A 21,851-nucleotide genomic window follows, 5' to 3' on the forward strand; every position below is an offset into this window, starting at 1 on the left:
CAAATAATTCCAAGTCTGGGCTGGTAAGGAAAGTAAAGACCTGCCCTCTGTGTGTGTGTTCAGGGGTTAGCTGGGCATCACCGCACAGATGCCAGAAGTATTTCTGTGAGTGTAGCTCCATATCTCTTCCTGCCTTGATGCTATATATTTCATGCTCCATCTGTGAAGTTCTTCTCCTGATGATTTTAGGAATGTTAGTGCCAGATACATCCCCTGATGCCATAGGAGTGTGAGAAAGTATAATCAAAGCCATTTGGTGTTAAATCTCATTTGCTCTTTTCTCCCCAGATTATCTCTGTGACTGGATTTGTTGACAATGACAGAGATGACCTCAAGTTAATGACATACCTGGCGGGTGCCAAGTACACTGGGTACTTGTGTCGCAGCAACACGGTCCTCATCTGTAAAGAGTAAGCTGAGCTTGGAAGTTGCTTCAGTTATGTTAGGTCAAATGAGAGGGGTGTGGAGATAGTCTAGTGGTTTGGTTTGTTGGGGAAAGTGTGGCCTCTTATAAGCTAGGCTGCTCTCAAACTTCCAAGTACTGGGATTCAGGCATGCATCACCACGCCTGGCAGCAGTCGTTTCTTAATACATCATAGTTTTGTGTGAATTTCAAGTTTCGAAGTCCATAAAAGAATGACACGGGCTGGAGAAATGGCTCAGTGGTTAAGAGCACTGTCTGCTCTTCCAGAGGTCGTGAGTTCAATTCCCAGCAACCACATGGTGGCTCACAACCATCTATACTGGGATCTGATGCAATATTCTGGCATGCAGGTGTACATGCAGATAGAGCACCCATATAACATAAAATAAATAAGTAAAATATTTTTAAAAATGATGACACAAAGACCTCTGTGTCACTATTGCTAGCCCCTTTCCATTCTGTAGTGCCTTTTAGTCTTTCTTTTTTTATTGGGTGTTTTTGTTTGGTTTGCTTTTTTTGTTTTGTTTTGTTTTGTTTTTGAAATTGGGTCTCTAACTGGTCTTGGCTGTCTGTCCTATAACTCTGTGTAGATCAGGATGGTCTTGAGCTTACAGAAATCCATCTGTCTCTGTCTTCCTAGTGCTAGGATTAAAGGTGTCTGCCACCATCATACCTGTTATTTCTCTCTTTCTCTCTCTTTTTTGTTTTTTCAAGACAGTGTTCTCTGTGTAGCCTTGGCTGTCTTGGACTCGCTAGGATTCCAGACATGTGTCCCCACGCCCAGCTACCTGTTCTCTCTATTTTTTAAAGGCATCCCAATTCACAGTACCGTCAGCAGAAACACCTATAAAAGACTTCACATAAACCAGGCATGTTGGCGCACGCCTATAATCCTAGTAATCTGGGAGGCAGAGGAAGGTGGATCTCTGAGTTTGGGACCAGCCTGATCTACAAAGTGAGTCTAGGACAGCAAAGGCTACACAGAGAAACCCTGTCTCGAAAACCAAAAAAGCAAAAGAAAAAAAGACTTCACGTGGTGAATGGATGGAATAATAGAACTTGATGAGTTTAAAGGCCAGGAATCGAATTAGAGTCAGTCCCTGATGCAGCTGGAGTCCATGGTTGTTTCAGTACCCTTGGCCTCCAGTATGGGATTACTGGCAGCTTTGCTGAAACACGCCTGCCACTTTTACTAATTTTAAAGTTGGCTTTTGTTGATGAATAGAAAACATTCATAGTAAGATGGCGCTAACACTGAGTAAATGTGCTTTCTCGTGAAAAAAGACCAAGTGGCTTGAAGTATGAGAAGGCCAAAGAGTGGAGGATCCCCTGTGTGAATGCACAGTGGCTTGGGGACATTCTGCTGGGGAACTTCGAGGCCCTGCGGCAGGTGCAGTACAGCCGGTACACAGCCTTCAACCTTCCGGACCCTTTTGCGCCTACTCCACACTTGGTCTTAAGTCTTCTAGGTTAGTGATGGTTTGGTTTGTGTGCTGTCACTGTTGCCTGACAGCTGTCAAAACTGCTTGCACCACCTGCTTCACTTAGTTCCCTTCTGCACACCTCCACTCCCTGTCCCTCTGCCCCCTTCTGCACACCTCCACTCCCTGTCCCTCTGCCCTTGCTCTAAATAGTTTGGTTTTTGAGTTGTGACCGAGAGGCGTTTAGAGCTGGAACACCCCATTCTCTCCTAGAGTGATGCCTTCTTTGTCACTGTCAAGTTTTGAGGACGTAATGTCACTCCCAGATGGTTTCCGCCTTATGTGTGGTCAGCCTTTTGATATGCAACTCTTTAGGGGAGACCTGTCCCACAGAAGACGGCATATAAGGTGCCACACAGCTTTTTTAAAAGGTTTTTAAATTTTATCTTTAATATTTATGTTTGTGTAAATATACAACACTAGATTTTAATTCTGCCTTTCTGAACTGAACATGATTCAGGTGTGTTTTGGCATTCCCCTGAAAGCCTTGCTCTGCCTTCTGCTGGACACACTTCACTGTGCGGCTGTTTGTCCAGAGGGACTGCCTGGGCCTTGCAGAGACTAAAGTGCCCATTGGGCCTCAGGTCCACTTTGTTGTGCAGCACAAGCTGTTCCCTGTGGCCAGCACTAGTACATTGGTCATTGTGGGTCGTGCTGGCCACCTCTCATAACCGCACTGTCTCAGAATGGGACTCTGCTCACAGTGCATACCCTTGGTGAACCTCGGTGTGCAAAGCATCAGCCATGCTTGCCTCACCTGTCCTGGGAACCTGAGCAGCAGTATTTTAGCTACACTTGCCCTGACTGAGTGTGTGGACAAGCCCTGAATGACTAGGTTCTCTGCCTAGGTAGGGCTTACAGCAGGGTTGTGTGTGCATTCAGTGTGGAAGGTGACATCTTTTTCTTTCAGATGCATGGCGGGTCCCAGTGAAGGTGACTGCGGAGCTATTGATGGTACGCCAGCCCCACACCCCACAGAGCCATTGCTGTATGTCATCCCCACACCCCACTGTGGCCGCTCCTCTATGTCACCCCCTCTCCCCCTCATGCACACTGTGGCTGCTGGGTTACTCGAGCGCAGTGGAGATGTTTGTGAATGTTTGCGTCTTGTCCCTTATTTGACAGCACTTGAAGGGGTATCTTCTCTGTGTTACAAGTGTGTTAGCATACCAGTCTACATGCTTCTCTGTTGTCGGTTTGGGTGATAGGAGTATGCATGTGTACATGGAGATCTTTGCTGGCTTCAGAGAGCTGTGTGACACTCCTGGATTCAAGGAGCAGGACTGTCATCAAGTGCTGGCTGTTTTTCATAGCTAGTGGGCAAGGCCTTCAGAACCAATAGAAGTGGAGGAGATATGACCCAACACAGGCCACAGGTCAGAGTTTCCTGGTTCCCGGAGAACATGCCTGGGGGTTCCTGGGAAGACTCATGTCATATTGGATGTTCTAGAGAGCCACTTAGGGATAGAACACTCTGGAAGTTGTTAGTCACCTCTGAGGTCTGATGAGTTTGTGGCTTAAGTGTTACTCGCTTAAGATCCGTTGTTCCTGCCGGGCCCACACCTCAGAAGAACAGGGCTTTGCTGCTGGATAGTGACTGCTGTAGGCATAGCTCTGCATATCTGTCACAGATACATTAACGTGTTATAAAAGTATTTTCAGTTTATATTTTTAATTTATTTATTCTTATATTTCATACACTCATACAGGAATTCAGTCATATTCACCCCTGTCTAGTAACTATTCTGCTGCTTTGAAAAGATACCAGAACAAAGGCAACTTATAAACGAAAACATTTAACTGGGTCCGTCCTTATAGTTTCAGAGGAAACATGTCAACAGGCATCAGGTATGGTGCTGGAGCAGTAGCTGAGAGCTTACATTTGATCCACAAACGAGAGAGAGAGAGAGAGAGAGAGAGAGAGAGCCCAGCCCCAGGGACACACTCTTCCCAACAAGGCAGCATCTCCTAATCTTTCATGGTTTCACCAAACATTCACATATAGGAGTCTACAGATACCATGGTCCTTCAGACTCCGTCACCCCCTACCCAGACCTCTGCAACTCCCCTTCATATCCTCTTTTTAAAAAAGTAACCCAGTGAGTCTAATTAGTACCACCCATATCTGCATGGCCACCGTGCATGGTCAACCTGCCGGAGGCCGTACTCGTAAGGAAAGCTTGACTCTCCCGCCCCAAGAAGCCATCCACTGTCAATAGCTCCTCAGCCAGGGGCAGGGAGCTCACACACGCATCCCATGCTAGAATGTTGACTGGCTTGATCTTGTAGAGACAGGTGTCATGCAGGCATTCATAGTTGCTCTGAGTTCATGGTGCAGTAGCCCTGTCATGTCTAGAGGACACTGGCCTGTTACTTCATGACCTGATTCCTGCAGGTCTCCTCCTCTCCACACACGCTGGTTGCTTTTTGAGACAGGTCCCATGTAGAACTGACTAAATGGGAAAGTGGCAGCCATCTCTCACAGACCACATGGCCCAGTTTCCTGAGCCTTTATATGAAAGCTGCAGCTCCCCAACAGGCCAGTTCCCTCCTGGCTAGGGGCTGCTGTGGAAATGGTGGAGCGAGTCAGTGGCAAGAAGGTCTCCGTCTTCCTGGCGACGATGTACTGCATAGGGCTCTTAGGCCTTTGGCTTTCTTGGTTGTGTAGTCATGGCAGCATGTGTAGGAGACGTGGCTTGTAGTTAAGTGAGTCTGGGCTAGAGGTTTGGAATATGGTCATGAACATAGTAAGTGAGCAAGTAAAGATGGTGGCTTGGCCTTTATTTATTTATCTTGGTGATGCTGAAGATTAAGCCAATGTCACGTAGTAGGTAGTGGTTCTGTACCCAGCTGACTAAAAGCCTCAAAGTTTACAGTATGTAGGGATGAACAGTGTGGCAGAGTGTAGATGACCCCTGAGATGGAGACTCCACAGGCCATCTCCATTCTCTACTGTCTTGTTGGAATGCTTCTGTCCTGGGGCAGTGGCTTGAGCTGGTGGGTGAGGCTTTTTGCCGAGGGGGGCAAGGCCTCGGGCTGTTCCAGTATGTGAGGTTCTTGCTAAGGTTAGCACCTCATCTTGCTCATAGTACTGTCAATCTGATTGTCAACTGGTATCTTGTGACCTCAGGTGACTTTCTATTTTAGGCTAGTTTTGTTCTAGGGAGATGTGTTGGTACTTATAATGTTTGCCATATTCCAAGTTGGGACCCAGGACAAATTACTTAAAGATGGGGAGTTAATGGTTGAGGAACCTTGAGAGATGAAAGGAACAGGCAGGCAGTTATATGTATTCAGAGATTTGGTGACTAGAGGAGGAGAGGAAGAAAAAGGCAGGTTCTCTGAAGTGTTAGTTTCTGCTCATGGCCTGTGCCACCCAGCCTTTTTGAGCGAATACTTGTTCTAGCAGTGAGGGCTGTAGTACTCTCCTGTGGGTAGGTGATGAGGGTGTTGGAGGTGTTGTCTTGGAAGCTCCTGTATTCTTGGAGATTGTTTGATTGACGTGCACAATTCTTAATTACAGGGTGTAAGATTACCCCCTAAGCTGAAGCCAAATGAGGCCACCAACATCCAGCCTTCTTCTAAAAGAGCCAGGTACGCACGGCAGGGCAAGCCACCTTATAGTTGCCCGCTTCTTACAGATCTGTCTGCTTTGGAAGATTGCTGCCAACTGTCCAATGTTTCTGAGGGACTGGAGAGGTGGCTCAGTGGTTAAGAGCACTGGTTGCTCTAGCAGAGGACCTGGGTTCAATTCCCAGCACCTACATGGAAACTCACAATTGTCTATAACTCCAGTTCTGGGGAACCGATGCCTTCTTCTGGCCTCCCACACCAGGCATGCACATGGCGCGCGCGCACACACGCAGGCTCAATGGCCTTACATATAATTGTAAATTGACTTAACAGGATTTACCTTTGCCACATGATATACCATAGTGTCTTAATTTGAGAGATATAATTAAGCAGTTTTCTTTCTTATTAAAAATAAAACCCAGAACCTTTTTCTCAAGCAAAATTTTATTCGAACCTTGTGTGAAGCAGCAGCTGCTGTGGGCAGACAGGCTGTCCCTGGGCAGTGCCCCATGTCCATCTTGAGTGCTGGGCACTGGGCCTCATGGGTGTGCTACTCTGAGGTACCAGTTCTCAGAGAGGCCACTGTGGGAAAGAGAGCCCAGACTCCTCTGAGAGATTTGGCGCGCTGCTGGGAGTTGGTACATGTGTGTTACTGGCTCATCTGGAGGCAGCATGGCGGCCAGCAGTCCTGCCTCCCTGAGAGCAGAAGCTGCAGCGAACAGGAGCAGGCCAGGGGCCTGTTTCCTCTCCCATGACACTCAAGAGCTCTTGACACTCCACACTGTACTCGCTGACCCGGAACTGTTGAAGGCCTTTTGCAATCAGCACCTTCTCAGCTCCCTTTTTCTTCTTACTCCCCACACTGGTAGCACAACCTGAGTAAAGCTCGTTTTTAAATGGCTATGGTTTTAAATGGTTGAAAGTTTTTCCAGACCATCTCATTTACATAGAAACTTAGAAATAAGATTTGAGAACACTGAAAGTGTTTAGGCTTTATTTCATCTCTGCAGTGCCTTGGTGAAGACAGGGCTAGAACTTAGCGGGCTTGAAGTACCAGGACAGCCTCTCAATGTGTCACCATGACCGTAACAACAGAGTTTAACCAAGTTACTTAAGGTTTTTTAAAAGCTTGACGTAAGGGACTAGGGGTTTGCTCAGTTGTAGAGCCCTTGCCTGGTGTAGTGGGGCTCTGGGTTCTGTCAGCCCCACTGTAAAATACTAAATAAATGAAAATATTAAAAATACAATTTAATGCAAAAAGTGGCCACTGTGCTGGGCACATACATGCTAATGTGAAGGCAGCCACCGTGCAGGGCTGTGTGAAGAGCAGCCAGTGTGCCAAGCGAGCTGGTAAATCAGTGAAGCAGAAATGAGTGTTAATGCTGCTTCCTTCTTGAGCCCGACTGAGCCATAGTCACAGGGGAGTGGTTGATAGGGAAGAGGACAGTGTTGGCCTTTTTCTTATTTTTTTGGGCAGGGTCTCGTGTAGTCCAGAGTGGCCTCAAGCTTACTCTGTAGCTGAGCTTGGCTTTGAAGTCATCAGCCTGTCCCTACATATGCTGACGATAGAGTTGAGCACCGCCATGTCCCCCTGAGAGCATCGTCCTTAATGATCTGAATGCTTCTCCTGGGTGTTTCAGGGGGCATCTTTTGGGGTAGAACTGTGCGTTAATTGGTGCTGGAGAAAGGACTATCTTCCCTCACAGGAGTGCCCTCCAAACACTCAGACTCCTAAAGCTTGCTAAGTTCTGAATTCCCTGAAGAACATCTGTTTGAAATCATGGTTTTCCTGTGTGTTTGCATCACAGAATTGAAGACCTGCCACCCCCCACCAAGAAGCTGACTCCAGAGCTGACGCCCTATGTGCTGTTCACTGGCTTTGAGCCTGCTCAAGTTCAGCAGTACATTAAGGTGAGAGCTTTTAATGCTTTAATGTGTTTAATGCTTTTCAGCAGTGTCCCCTCTGTCTCTTTGCTCTAGGGTAGCCATGTACCAGCGTGGTGCTTAGCTGGGGTGTCACTGGGTAGAGTGCTGGCTTGTGCGTAGGCGCCTCCTTGCTGCAGTCGCCCTGGCTCTGAGTGTTGAATTAGGAGCATCCTGTCTCCAGCCCTGCTGAGAGCGGTTATGAAGTGTTGGTAATTTCTTGTTGGCCGCAGATACAGTAGGAAGTATTTCTAGACCGTCTCGTTTACATAGAAACTGAGAACACTGAAGGTGAATGTACAAGATCAAAGGCTTTTATTTCATTTCTGCCTTGCAGTTCCTTGGTGAAGACAGGGCTTAAACCTAACAGGGGAGATGAACCAGAAAAGCCTAATATTTCGTTATTCATTACTAGTTTTTCCGTTTATGTAGGAGTCTGGACCATCAGAATGTCATTTTTATAAAGACTTCAGGCTTAGCTAGGCGGAATGGCACACATCTGTAATCCCAGCACTAGCAGAGGCAGAAGCAGGCCGATCTTTGTGAGTTTGAAGCCAGCCTGGTCTACAAAGGGAGTTCAGAACAATCAAGGCTACACAGAGAAACCCTGTCTCAAGAAAACAAAACAAAAAAGACTCTGGGCTTGAAGGGCACTGGGCCTTCGAGGGTCTCGAAGGGGCTGCACATGATTAGTTCTGTGGGGAAGAAGGAGGCCATTCTAGAGAACAATAGGTGGGGAGGATGTTGATAATACAGCATTGGTTAAATATGCTATGTCTGAGAACATCCGAGGGATTGGGGTCTTCTGGTAACTGAGAGTTTTGTTTTGGTGAAAGAGAGTCAAAAATTCACGGAGTGTATGAGGTTAGATTTGTACGCTTTCCATTTTAAAAATAACTATTTTGTGTGCTCTGTGTATGTTGGAGGCAAGGTGGCATACATGTGACACAGCGTATGTCTGGGATCACAGGACAACTTACAAGATTTGGCCATCTCCTTCAAGCCTGTGGGTTCCACTTTCTTGTCATAGGACTTGATGAAACTGCCCTTACTCACTGAGCCGATTTACCAGCACCCACCTCCTTTTTAAGGAAGCAATTACTAACACTGCTGTTGTAAATTTCATTTTTACACCTCTGTAATCTGAGCAGGGCTATTGCACGGTCTTTGTTACATGTGTATGCCTCAGTCCCCTAGTTTGCCACTGTTAGTTGGAGGTGGATTTGGCATAGACTATCTATAGAGTAGTGTAGAGTATCTGTAGAGGGCTGAGCCCTGGAGTCTCGGGCCTTTTCGATGCAGTTACTGGTGTCTGGAGTACTTGTGTCTGACATAGGTTTGCGCAGAGTTAGCTACTGAGGCGCCCATGGGAGGTGCTTTGTGCTTTGCTTTTCCGTCGTCAAGTACAGCTGAGGAGGGCGATAGCAAGTTCTGTCTCTCACTGGTCCAGTGTGTCACTCTCTGCTGACATGTGGCTCCCTTTCCAATGTGTTTGCGGCTCCAGAAGCTGTACATCCTGGGTGGGGAAGTTGCTGAGTCCACGAAGAAGTGCACGCACCTCATAGCCAGCAAGGTGACACGCACAGTGAAGTTCCTGACGGCCATCTCTGTGGTGAAGCACATTGTGACCCCGGACTGGCTGGAGGAGTGCTTCAAGCGGCAGGCGTTTATCGGTGCGTTCCAGACCCGGCTGGGCAGGGGTGCTCTTTTTCAATGGTGAAGTTGTGGCATTTTCTTAGATTTATCCCAGTATATGTATAGTTTATTATTTAAACTCATGAAGTTATTTCCTATCATAGGGATTCTTTTGATTGACATCTTTGTATTCTACTATAAGAAAGGTTTAGTCTTTGAATGGCATCAAGGGAAAAATACAAGCTCTGCAGCCTTTGTTTTTAGTGTATTTCATTTGGGAATTCGCCTAGGATATTCATTTTCCACGCACGGTAAAGTCTCAGTAGATAAGAGTACCTAGCTGTTGACAAGAAGGGTAGCCACCTTCTCTCATTGGGGCCACTGGTGAGCAGCCTGTGGAAGCTCTATGCACAGCATGGTCCTTCCTATTAGTACTTACACCGGGGGCTGCGTGTAGCCAGCTCTGTGGTACACTTGCCTAGCATGGGGAAGCACGCCCCTCTGTGTGTAGTCTGGCTGTTTCCAAGGGAAATGAGTGAAACAGTGTGAGATATAAATATCTGTCTTAGTCAGGGGTAGTTACTATGGCTGTGATGAAACACCAAGACCAAAAGCAACTTGAGGAGAAAGAGGTTTAGTTTGCACACACTTCCATATCACTGTTCATCATCCGAGGAAGTCAGGACAGGAACTCAAGCAAGGTGGACACCTGAAGGCAGGAGCTGATGCAGAGGCCATGGAGCGTGCTCCTTACTGTCTTGTTCTACATGGCTTGCTCAGCCTGCTTTCTTATAGAACCCAAGTCCCAGGGGTGTCACCACCCACAGTGGACTGAGCCCTCCCCCATCAAACATTAACAAAGAAAATGCCCTGCAGGCTTACATACTGCATATGGAGACAGTTTCCCAAATGAGGTTCCCTCCTCTCAGATGACTCTAGCGTATGTCAAATTGGCATAAAAACAGCCAGGACAATGTCCAAGTCTTGGGTGAGTGTGGGTGTGGGTAGTATGTCCTGCCAGCATGTGGACCTGCCTCTATGCAGGACTGCGTCTTTCAGAGCATGCACTGTTCTGTTTTCCAGATGAGCAGAACTACATCCTGCGAGACGCTGAGGCGGAAGTGCTCTTCTCTTTCAGTCTGGAAGAGTCCTTAAAGCGAGCCCATGTTTCTCCCCTCTTTAAGGTATGCTGGGAAGGAAAGCCCCTGTAGAGCCAAGTGAGCCTGACAGTAGCCTGGTGATGGACGGGCTCATCCCCTGTCCTTTCCATTTCGTGGCTACTCTTTCTGCAAGGGAACGTAGCACATCTTAAGAGACAGTAACGGAGTCTCCCTGCATAGAGCAGACTGGGCTGGCCTTGGTATATAAGCCTGGCTGGCCTCTGAGACCCTCTTGCCTCTCTCTGTCTCCTGAGTACTGGGAATAAAGCCATGTTCCGCCGTACTTGGCCACAGGGAAACTCTCCATTCTGATGAGAAAATTGCTACAATAACCTAATGTGTACACCTGTCAGAGATAAGGGACTCAGTGTGTGTTGATGAATAAGTGAACTGGTAAGAGACATTTAAGGGCTGTTGTTTGTTTGGTTGTGGTGTGCACAACCACAACTGGTTGTTTTGTTTTTTGGCTTTTAACAAATCTTAGTGGGCCTTGCTTGTGTTGTTCTCATTAAAGGTGTATTCCACTAGAGAAGGTACTTGAGAAAATACTGATTGAAAGCTAAACCTAAAATTTAGGAGTCTATATTTTAAATATTTGCTAGATAAGCGCTCTCTTAGAATGTAACTTTTACTGGGCCTCACAGTAGAGCTAACAATATAGCTTGGGGTCGCTAAGACACTTAGACTGCTATCCCGCAGTGTACCGTGCCTGTTTGTTGAGCCTGCCTTTAAGAGAGCAGTGTAGGGGGCTGGCGAGATGGCTCACAGAGAGGTTAAGAGCACTGGCTGTTCTTCCAAAGGTCCTGAGTTCAGTTCCCAGCAACCACATGGTAGCTCATAACCATCTATGAGATCTGGTGCCCTCTTTTGCCTTGCTGCCATATATACAGGCAGAACGCTGTATAAATAATAAGTAAAATAAACCTTAAAAAGAGAGAGAGAGCAGTGTTTAACAGTCAACCTCATTCCCTTGGATTTACCATGTAATCCGCTTTTCCAACCTAAGCTAATACATAGCTTTACTCTTATGCCCCTGACCTGAGAGTAATGCATTGTGCTTGAAGGTGGGTTCTGTTCATTTTTGCTGGAAATAGCAGGTGGGTTAAAAGCTATCTTATAAACACATCTCCACCATAAATGTTGAACTTACCATGTGGATACTGCTTGATAAACAGTCATGTGGTCTGTTAGAATACTGTCCATTGTCTGGATCATTGGGCGTTAACTAGTTGGAGTCTGTGGCTTAAACCCTTGTAAAACTCAGCTAAGGATTTCTGTGAAGAATCCTTCGTTCCTCCCCATGTGATCATTTATGTGCTGTTCAGTAAAAGGGAGAGAGGAAAACCCTTTGTGAGGGACAGAACCAGGGACAGATTCACGAGACAGCCTTCACACAGGCAGATTCAGACTCCTACTGTGGAGAGGGAAGGATGGAAGACACATGGAGAGAAGGAAAAAATTCAAATTCTGGGCTTGACTTTGGTTAAATGACATGAAGGGAAGTGTTTTGATTTCTGCCCTTAATACAACACTAGTGCATTAACAGAGTCCTGAGTTTACTGTTAATGTGTTCAGATTGACCACGGGCAGCTGATGTGGTTACTTTTACAGGCCACAGGCCGCAATTGATGTGGAAAGCGCTCAGCTAGCTCCTTGTGTGTCTCAGGACAGATAGCTGCATAGTTCTGGAAAATTAGATATTTTGTCAAAAATCGCAATAGAGCCAGGTGATAGCACACCTTCAAATCCCAGCACTTGGGTGACAGAGTCAGGCAGATCTCTGAGTTCAAGGCCAGTCTGATACACATAGAAAGTTCCAGGACAGCCAGAGTTGTTCTGACCGGGGTGCTCACACAGAGACTGGACTACGAATCATATCCTTTACACAGGTACAGAGCAGGGACAGGCGAGGATGAAGGTGCATTTGCAGGTTGAAAAAGGGCCACCATGGTTCTTGTCACCTGACCTTTTCCTGGCTGTCACAGAATGTACAGTCTGTGGCCCTTTTGAGAGTTCTGCCAGCCTGATATACATAGAAAGTTTCAGTACAGCCACGGCTACACAGACCCTGCCTTTGTGTAGTAACCACAAAAAACAAAGCAGAAAAACTTGGGGTCCAATTTATGAAAAGTCCTGCAATTAGGAAACATTTAAAAAGCATGTTTCTGTTTACTTCTAGACAAAGTATTTCTATATCACCCCTGGCATCTGCCCCAGCCTTGCAACGATGAAGGCGATTGTAGAGTGCGCAGGGGGGAAGGTGTTAGCCAAGCAGCCATCCTTCCGGAAGCTCATGGAGCATAAGCAGAACAAGGTGAGAGAGCAGGGCCCTGAGAAGCCAGCGCTGTCCCGTGTGGGTGCTTCTCCCTCACTCATGAGCTTTCTCTCCTCCCTAGAGTCTGTCAGAGATCATTTTAATATCCTGTGAGAATGACCTGCACTTGTGTCGAGAGTACTTTGCCAGAGGAATAGGTATGGCTCCCTGCACCTCTGCTCTGGCCTGCGAGTGTTAATGGTGGCCTTGTCCTAACGGTGTTGGTTCTGTTCCATTCAGATGTTCATAATGCGGAGTTTGTTCTGACCGGGGTGCTCACACAGACACTGGACTACGAATCATATCCTTTACGCAGGTGCAGAGCGGGACAGGCGAGGATGAAGGTGCATTTGCAGGTGGAGAAAGGGCCACCATGGTTCTTGTCACCTGACCTTTTCCTGGCTGTTACAGAATGTACAGTCAGTGGCCCTTTTGAGAGTTCTGAGAAACTCAGGACCTGTCTGGCTTATGCAGGTGTTTAAGGATTTGACAGTTAGACCCCACAGGAAATGACTGGAGTCAGTGCCTGGGGGCTGTGTTCTGCCCTCCATAGCCAGGACGTAGGAAGTGACACGTCTCAACACAGCGTTGTAGTAAGTTGCAGGGTGTGGCTAAGTAAGTGTCTGAACAGCTAAGGGTTTTTCAGGCTTTTAGGAGAGAAGTAAAACCTGCCAGACAGTTAACAGTCCATATCACAAAATTTCAGGTATTAGTTTTAGAAGAACACAGATTTTTTTTTTTTAAAGATTGATTTATTTATTGTATATTAGTGCTCTGTCGGCATGTTCATCTGCACACCAGAAGAGGGCATCAGATTCTAATATAGATAGATGGTTGTGAGCCACTATGTGGTTGCTGGGAACTGAACTCAGGACCTCTGAAAGAGCAGATGGTGCTCTTAACCACTGAGCCATCTTTCCAATCCCCAGGACACAGATTTTTGAGATGAGGTTTCACTCTGTATTGCATGTTGGCTTGGCACCACGTGTGGCCCAGGCTGGCTTCAGAGTGATCCTGCTTTTGCCTTGAGTGCTGGGACTGCAGGCATTAGCCCCCATGCCCAGCTGAGTGGTTACTTTAATGTGTGAATAGCCTCCAGGTCAGAGTGCTGTCATCCCTGTCCTTTCATCTGTGTGGTGTTACCCAGCTGAGTGCATTTCCCAAACACTTCCTCTTTAGCCTAGGAGAGCTCAGTAAAATGTGAACCAGAAAGACCCAGCTGGGTGGCACTGGGTGGCAGGAGCCAGTAGGAGTGCCTGGCAGGGCTGCTCCTCTGGGCACCTGAGCTGGGGGAGTAACAGGAGGCAGGGTTGCTGCAGCATCTGGTCTAGCACTTCCTCTTACGTCTTCTCTGGGCTTTTGAGAACATATGTCCCATGCTTTTTCCAAAGGGAGAGTTGTTTTTCAGGTCACATTGGTCATCTTTGGGCCTGTTCCCATAGCCCAGTGGTTCTCAACTTGCAGGTTTTGGCTCCTTTGGAGAGCAAATGTCCCTTTACAGGGGTTGCATATCAGATGTCCTGCCTATCAGAAATTTATATTACGATTCATCACAATAGCAACAAAAATAATGTTATGTTTGGGAGTCACCAAAACATGAGGTATTAAAGGGTTGTGGCATTAGAAAGTTTGAGAACCACTGCTGGCCTAAAAGATGCCCACATAAGGTGCCCGTTTTTAGCTCTGACCATATGCTGGGGTCACCTAAGCAGGGTGGACCCTCCACCCATGTGTCAAGTAGAGAGGCTGCGCCATGGATGCAGGAGTTTGATCGGGCCTGGTGTTCTAACGTGCAACAGAACTGGATAGCTTGAATGAGGGAGGAGGTGGTCACTAGAACTACCTCTGTCACGTGGGGGCTCTGGCTTAATGTGACCGTGTTGCCGCGTGTGTGAAGACCGTTTTCCTCAACAAGGCCACATATAAGTTTAACTGACAGCCTCGGGCCTGCTGCAAGCCTGGAGCCTGGAGCACAAGGGTAGCTGCTGGCAGCGTGCACACCAGACTCCCTCCCTGCAGAGGGCGTGTTTTCCAGCTCTGCCTTAGGGAGAGGCCTCTACCAGGAAAACAGATGTAATACTGACTGCATCGTGTTAAGATGTGTGATCTTATTCTAGGAAACATAAATTATGTTTTGTATTATATGCCTAAGAGCCCACATTAAGTCTTTGGATTAATTTGCCAGGTTTCTATGTGTTTTCAGAAAGCTGTATGAAATTTCATCTACAAATAAAATGATGTAAATAAAGACTTTGCTGTCTAAATTATGGATGTTAAAGATTTGAGATGTTTTTGTACTTTGATTATTTTTATTTCTTACACTTTTCTTTTATATTGATAACTTGCTCACATTTAAATAAATGAACTTTTGAACTTAGAATTGAGTGATTACTTATAATTTCATATTCTATACATAACTTAAATGACTTTCATCAAACTGGATGGCGTTTTAAAAACTTTAACAGCAGAGTAGTTTTGAAGTAACTTTTCTCCTGAAGAAATAAGTTTTGGTGGTATTTCATAAGCAGCTATCCTTTCCTGGTGTGGTAAGGGGGCTCTGGGCAGAGGTGGGCTGGAAGCCTGGACAGTCACTAAATGTAAGCTATGAGCCTGTTCCCAGCCTGGGCAGAACCTGCCTCGCTCTACTGAGGTTGCACTCCACAGCATGATAGGGACAGCACTGTGTTAGGGTGTCACCACACAGTTGTTTTACAGGAAGCACCATTGTCTTCCACCTACATGTTTGCTGGCTAGCCCTGATCACATGACTTCTTGGCGACCAGATGGCGTCTTTACATTATACTGGTTTGCATAGTTGTTATCTGTAGAAACACTTTTCTGTTGAGAGACATTCCTAGTCCCCATCTTGGTCAGCGATGCACAGGCAGGCAGCTTCTTCACAGACTGCCTTACAGTGCTCTGAAGCGTGTGCCTGTGTCTAAGCAACCTGAGAAACTCACCTTAGAGCTGGCCTTTATCCGCTGGAGTTTGTCACTATGAGATAGCTCTGAGCGTGGAAATCTGGATGAGCAGAAGAGCTGTGTACATGGGAACAGTGATTTGCCGGGATACCACATGCCATTCTGGGCCTTAGACCCTGGAAGAAGGTGGATGTAGGTTCAACAGCCTTCTTAGTGTGATGTCACACCTGTCGCCTGTGCAGGATAACTGGATGTTTAACACACAAGTCCGACTGGCTTGATTAACCTTTCAGTTAGCATCTCCTTTGAAAGCTGCCAAGAAACTTGACCCCTGGAGCTGTCCAGAACCAACTGGCTAACACAGCCGTAAAGGCCGGGGTTGCCTGGGAGGGGTAAAGGATGGTGACTAATGCTTGTGATGAGCTAGATCAGAAAGGTGGTGTTTCATAAGGCACAAGTCTTGGTTCGTGTGTTTGAATGAGTGTTAGAACGTGAGCCATATACAGATTGAAGACATTTTGGTAGCTATAATTTTTAATTATAATATATTTTATAGTGTAGCCAGTATGTCCTTAAATACTGTTTCAGTTAAGTATCATCAGTATTTGAAAAAATTCAGATGAACATGGTAGTGCACTCCTGTAGTGCCAGCCGTTGGGAAGCTGAGATACAGATCACAAGTTCAAGGCCAGTCTGTTACACATAGTAGGACCCGGGATATCCAGGGCTACATGGTGAGATCTGGTCTCAAAAAAATGAATAAAAATTTTATATTTTTGCCCACATTGTTTAAAATATAAATACTTTCTGTTGATTGAATGTGTCTGTTTTTAATTAACTTCCTGTAGCATCAAAGTTTTGCTTTGTTACCCCAGGCACATTTTAGTGCTCAGTGATAAAAAAAACATCATGAATGTACTGCATCACTTCTAATCCTGTGATTTCCGGCAGTGGTAGTAGATGGAAAGTGAGTGTGCCCAGGGTGTGTATGCGTGTCCAAACCATTACAGGATGGCTTCATTGTGTCCCAGAGTTAAAACTGCTTCTACCTGTGCTGGGGTTGGCTGTGTGTGTGTGTGTGTGTGTGTGTGTGTGTGTGTGTGTGTGTGTTCTCTGACAGGCAAGTACTTTGGCTCTCTAGGCGTCTGGAGTGTCAGGAAATGTTATCACACACTGCCAGGGGATATTGGACAATTTTAAGAAGGTGCTTAAATTGTGTAGTAAAGTTCCTAGTAGAAGCTGCGCATCTTGCTTCCTTTAACTATTTTGACTGGAAATTGGGCCACAATTCATCAGACGCTAACTATCCCAAGCTCTTTCCGTCTGTGGCTGCATTCCACGAAGCGCTCACACAGGATTTGTGTGAGTGAAAAAACTAAGTATGAAAGTTCTGGAAGCCTAAAGTGAGCATTCTCACAATTTCTTGCCTCCCTCCCCCACACACAATGGCTGTTGTGTCTTTGGTGCCGTTGGCACAAGCGGCTTCAAGTTTGACGCGTGTTTTCTTCAAAAATTCTTATTTGAGAATCAGAGGAAGCAGGCGGGCCAGAGCACATGTGAATTCGTGGACAGTGTGCAGGAGTCGCTTCTTAATGCCATGTGGGTTCCAGAGATTAAACTCAGGTTGTCAAGCTTGGGTCTGAGTTCCTTTGCCTGCTGAGCCTTCTCACAGTCCTTTTTGTTTGCTTCATTGAGATTGGTTTTAATTTAAAGATTTTTAAACTTAATTTGTTGTATTTATTATTTACCTCATGTATCCCAGGCTGGCCTCAAACTTGCTATGCACCAGAGGATGACCTTCAGTCTGGTCCCTCCTACCTCCACTGGTGCTGGGGTTGCTGTCTCTTACCTTGACAGCCTTATGCAGTCCCAGGGATTGACCAGGACTTCACGGACAGACAGACAATGAGCCCCCCCCCCCCCTTTTTTTTGCTTGTTATCCCGGTCTTGCTCATTGTACTGCAGGCCTGCTTCTATGCCTAGCCACACCCATTGTCAACAGGCTTGCCGCTTCCTCCTCAGCAGTTTCAGCAGGATTTCGATCCTCCATGCCGTAGTGTCCCCCTCCAGTTGATAAGCAGTTTCCTTGAAACAAGATTCTGGGAGTCTGGTCCTGCTAGAAAGAGAACCCAAGTTGTGTCCTCAAGTCTAATTTCACTTATGACACGCTCACCCCTTCTACCTTTCCCACCATCCATTCTTCTGCCTCTTTGGCTAATCCTAAATCAAAACGCTCAGTTCCTATGTGACAGGCTTTTCTGAATGCTGAGTCTTGTGAAGCTTCCCCTAAACCTCGAAAGCACTGGCCACCCCCCCCCCCAACTCTTTGCTGCTGTTTGTTTTCTGTGGCCTTTCTGGAGGCTGTAATGGGCCCCCGGGAGGCGTATGTGGTTTCTTACTATCTTATTTTTCTCTGCTTTGGTAAAGCCTCAGAGATAGGTTAGATTCTTTGTGGGAGGCAGGCCAGTTTGAAGGTTCCATGGAACCGATGCCACATGGACTCACAGGCATCGTAAAGGCTGAGTCCTTGAAGAGGTGAGTTTATCCCAGGCTATTCAACTGGTCCAGTCTGGGCCCATGAGCCCTGAGAAAGCAATGCAAGGGATGAGGAGAGAGGGTTCAGCCTGTGTTCATGTCTGGATGCTGCACTGCAAGCCAGGAAACACTCCATCCCAGGTGTGGAGGCTGGAGCGTGAGAACTTTAGTTTTTTTCTACAAGTTTGGCCAGGGTAAACAGATGATGGCTGTCCCTTGGCCTCTCAGCCAACTGTTTATCACTGCATTTTTTTTTTTCCTGTTTGTTTGAGATGGGATCTCAACTATGTAGCCCAGGTTGGCCTCAACTGCCTCCCAAGTGCTGAGGTTGAAGGCACTCACTAGCAGGCTGAGGGATAGCCTCTTGGTTTCTTTCTAGTAGAAAGATCCAGGCAGCCTTCTGGTTGCAGAACTGTAAGAGAATGGGATTTTGTTTTATTTCAGGTTACTACCTTTGCTGTTAACACTTCTTAGCAGCAATAGGAAGGTGTGTTCCAAATCCCAGTAGAATGCTTCGGAGGCTTTTGCTCAAAATATTTTGAACAAAAATGGTCAATAACGAATAGTTTTAATTTTGGAGGGAATGAAATCAAAACAATTCCAGAAAGATTGGGACTAGACCCAGTCAGGTGGGACTTAAAAGAGCCCACTGGAGTCCCCTTTGTGAGAAGAGAAGTAGGGAGGGGCCGCACATAGGTGTAGCCTGAGAGCAGCCAGGCTCCAGACCCACCCACCCTCGGCCTCCACCCTTCCTGGAGCTTGTAAGTCCTATCTACTGGTGAGCACAGCCATGCTGGTCTGCAGGCGTCTCAGCAACACTTGTCTGAGCAAAGCCTGGTGACTATAATCTGATGGCCTGGATTTCTCATCACTGCTGAGTCCTCGCCCAGCTCCTCAGAATGGGACTATATTTGGTAGAGAGGAGTCATCAACAGGAGAGTTAGGGTACAGGTTGTACAGGGCCTTGTTTAGTGTGATTCTATCCTTTTGTTTTTGCGTTTCCTACAGCATCTCCCCACTTTCTGGCTATATAGACAAGGCTGGCTTTGAACTCATGATCCTCTTGTTTTTGTCTCCTCAGTGCTACACATGTGCTCCCATGCCCAGCTGTATCTGAGGCCTCAAGAAGAGAAGGTTACATACGGAGAGCTAGCCATGTGAGAGGACAGATACTGCAAGCCAGGAAGCGAGGTCACAGGAGGAACCAGCCCTACTCACAGATGGGTCTTTCTTAGACTTCAGCCTCCAGCACTGAGAAACAGCTCTCTACAGGTTCACCCCAGACCTGCCATGCTTTGCTGTGATAGACAAGAGACTGGGCAGACACAGCCACCTTTCTGCCCTGCCTGCTACCTGCCAGGACCCACTCTCCTTGTGTCCCTGTGATGCCGTGGCCCCTTTAGTTTCCTGCCACGTCTTCAACCTGGAGCAGTTAGTGGCCAGCAGGATCTCAAGTGTAGACAAGCCAGTATAGGTTCCCAAACCCTGACATATCAGAGCTCCCCAGTGACCTGAGGTGGAGATATCAAGGGTACTGGCCTCAGGCTGCACCCCAGTTTTCAAGCACCATGTTCATACCTAATCATAGACACTGCCCTTGGGGACACTCCTTGGACATCAGCTCCTGTCCTGTAGTGTTACTTGAGACCCACCCACCTCTTATTCCCAAAGAGCCTTGGTTCCTGATCCTTGCACTAGCAAAGAGTGTCTTCTTGTGTGTGTATGCGAGTGGGGGATGCAGTCTCAGAGTTTTGCAAAGCACTGCCACAGCGGTTCGAAGAAAAACTAGACGCCCTTGCCTTGGGACTGCCTGCTCCTAACACCTGTGGGTGAGACCCAGGCCAGAGTATGGCCTTTATTGCCACCTGCTGGCCACTTTCAGATGACAGGTTGAACAACTCCGACACCCCAGCGCTTTAACTAGTGCTGGACAGCTCCTGAGGTCAGAACCAGACGCCCTTTCTGCGGACTAGACTACATCCTGGGATGCTAACTGCTTCTGGGTGGCATTCACAGACCCTCAGAGCTTTGCCCTCTGCCTGCCCTCTGTGAAGGCCAACCTGCTCCTGGCTATCTGATCTCCTACTCAGGATTCAAGAGTCAGCAGCTCCAGGCCCTCTCTGCGGCAGAGGCTACTGTGTCATGGGAGGAGGGGTCCCTTCCTTAGAGGCAAAGAGCTATAAACTTGGTGGGGAGGCATAGCTGGTCATCTTGTGGGACTCACAACCCATATGATGACCCAGGGCTCCCTGTCGTTATGATGTCCCAGGTCACTATGACTGGGGACCACTCATGAGCCCTTTCCTTCTTCAGATCATAGACAGAGTCTATTTGAAATGGGAACCTCCCTGACAAAGTGTCCAAGATGCCGGGGTAGTGTTTGGTTCTCTCTTCCCAACTCCGGGGTCTGACAGCCACTTAGTTTAGGTTACTGAGGTGTCCAGACATGGAAGCAAAACATGAAGAAGTGAGAGAGACTACTCTTCAGATTGACTCCGTTAGCCTGGGTCGGACTCGGGGAGTATGATCCCAGGCACTTAGTGGTCAGCATATTTAAGACAGTACAGTTTGGGAAAACGTTTTTAGGCAACAGTCATCAATCCAATTCCAGGTGCCCAGTAAAGCACCTGGAATAATGTACATGTGTCTTAGGGCTTTACTGCTGTTGAAGAGACACCATGACCAACTCTTGTCTAAGAAAACATGTAACTGGGGTCGTGCATACAGTTTTAGGGGTTAGTCCATTATCATCATGTTGGGAAGCAGGCATGGCTCTGGAGCAGTGGTTGAGCGCTTTACATTTTGATCTGGAGGAAGCAGAAAGAGGGATGGAGCGATAGGAGAGAGGAGAGAGAGACTGGGCCTGGTGTGGGCTCAGTCCCAAGTGACACACCTCCTCCCAAACAGTTTATCAGCTGGGGACTAAGCATGAAATTATATACATGTGTGGGTGCCATCTTCATTCAAACCACCATAGGTAACATGTGGGTATGGGAATTGAATGCATATTCTCTGCAAGGGTGACGAGTGCTCTTAACAGCTGAGCCCTTAGCTTTTAATTACCATCTGCCCAAGAGGAACTTGGCTCTGATCTTTGACAGAGGTTCCATTTTCCCATGGACCTACAGCAGGACCATGTAGCTCTGCCCTGCTGCTGGAGCCAGATCCAGGCTCCCACGGTCATCACGAACATCCATCCCAGCCCAGGACAGCCTTTAGCTGGTGTGCATGGAGACTGGGTTTCTAGAGCCTTGGGATGGTCCAAGGAAAGAAGGGAGGAAAATAGGCTGGAAAACTGGGGAAATGTGTTTTCCAGGTTGTCTCCTTCCCAGGAGGTCTAGGATACAGTGACACACAGGTGGAGGGGCCTGGGCAGGATGGGGTAAGTGGCTTCCTGGCTACTTGTGGCCTCATGGTTCCAGACCTAAAGAGCCTACAGCAGGAGCAGTGCTGTGCCCGAGAGCTGGGGATCTGGCTGGGGCTTGGTCCAGGAGACCCCGGGAGGGCAATGGTGGCCAGTGCAGGTAGGAGGTGACCCTCTGGGCCTTAGGCAGTTTCTTGACTCTGGACTACATCTCTACATGCTTTTCCTGACTCTAGCTCCCCTGTCGGCACCCGTTTTCCAAGGCTCCATGTTGCCCTGGGCAACCATCAAGATGGACAGCTTGATCATTTCCTCATGAAGATGAGACAGAGAGATGCTCAAGCATGTGGCTGAGATCCAGGAGTGAGGAGGCCAGATTTGTCACCACTGACATGTCACTTACAGACTGTGACACTGGGGTCTGGACACCTATGAGGGGTTCTGCTAGGGCTGGTTTCTCAGAAGGTCCCAGAGGGTGAAGCACTGATTCAGAGCAGACCCCAACCTTCCAGACCCTTCTG

The 21,851-nt window shown here is 47.4% G+C and overlaps 1 protein-coding gene across 2 annotated transcripts in view; it reads left to right on the forward strand.

The window, feature by feature from the left end:
• The window catches only part of Paxip1 (PAX interacting protein 1), a 47,697-nt gene extending 32,845 nt beyond the window's left edge, over window positions 1-14,852 (forward strand). The window contains exons 11-21 of one of the 2 annotated variants that reach the window (XM_055612813.1): window positions 289-410; window positions 1,709-1,893; window positions 2,816-2,859; window positions 5,429-5,499; window positions 7,287-7,389; window positions 8,906-9,074; window positions 10,120-10,220; window positions 12,376-12,510; window positions 12,593-12,668; window positions 12,751-12,810; window positions 14,430-14,852. In XM_055612813.1, the coding sequence (XP_055468788.1) occupies window positions 289-410; window positions 1,709-1,893; window positions 2,816-2,859; window positions 5,429-5,499; window positions 7,287-7,389; window positions 8,906-9,074; window positions 10,120-10,220; window positions 12,376-12,510; window positions 12,593-12,668; window positions 12,751-12,810; window positions 14,430-14,446 (1,083 nt within the window). In that variant the 3' untranslated portion in view covers window positions 14,447-14,852. Of the gene's footprint in view, window positions 1-288; window positions 411-1,708; window positions 1,894-2,815; window positions 2,860-5,428; window positions 5,500-7,286; window positions 7,390-8,905; window positions 9,075-10,119; window positions 10,221-12,375; window positions 12,511-12,592; window positions 12,669-12,750 lie in introns of both variants that reach the window. The other variant, XM_055612812.1, reaches the window with a different exon arrangement.
• The last annotated feature ends 6,999 nt before the right edge of the window (window positions 14,853-21,851 follow it).

The sequence above is a fragment of the Psammomys obesus genome, unplaced genomic scaffold (genome assembly GCF_907164565.1).
Source record: "Psammomys obesus unplaced genomic scaffold, mPsaObe1.curated_primary_1811, whole genome shotgun sequence".
NCBI lineage: Eukaryota > Metazoa > Chordata > Mammalia > Rodentia > Muridae > Psammomys > Psammomys obesus.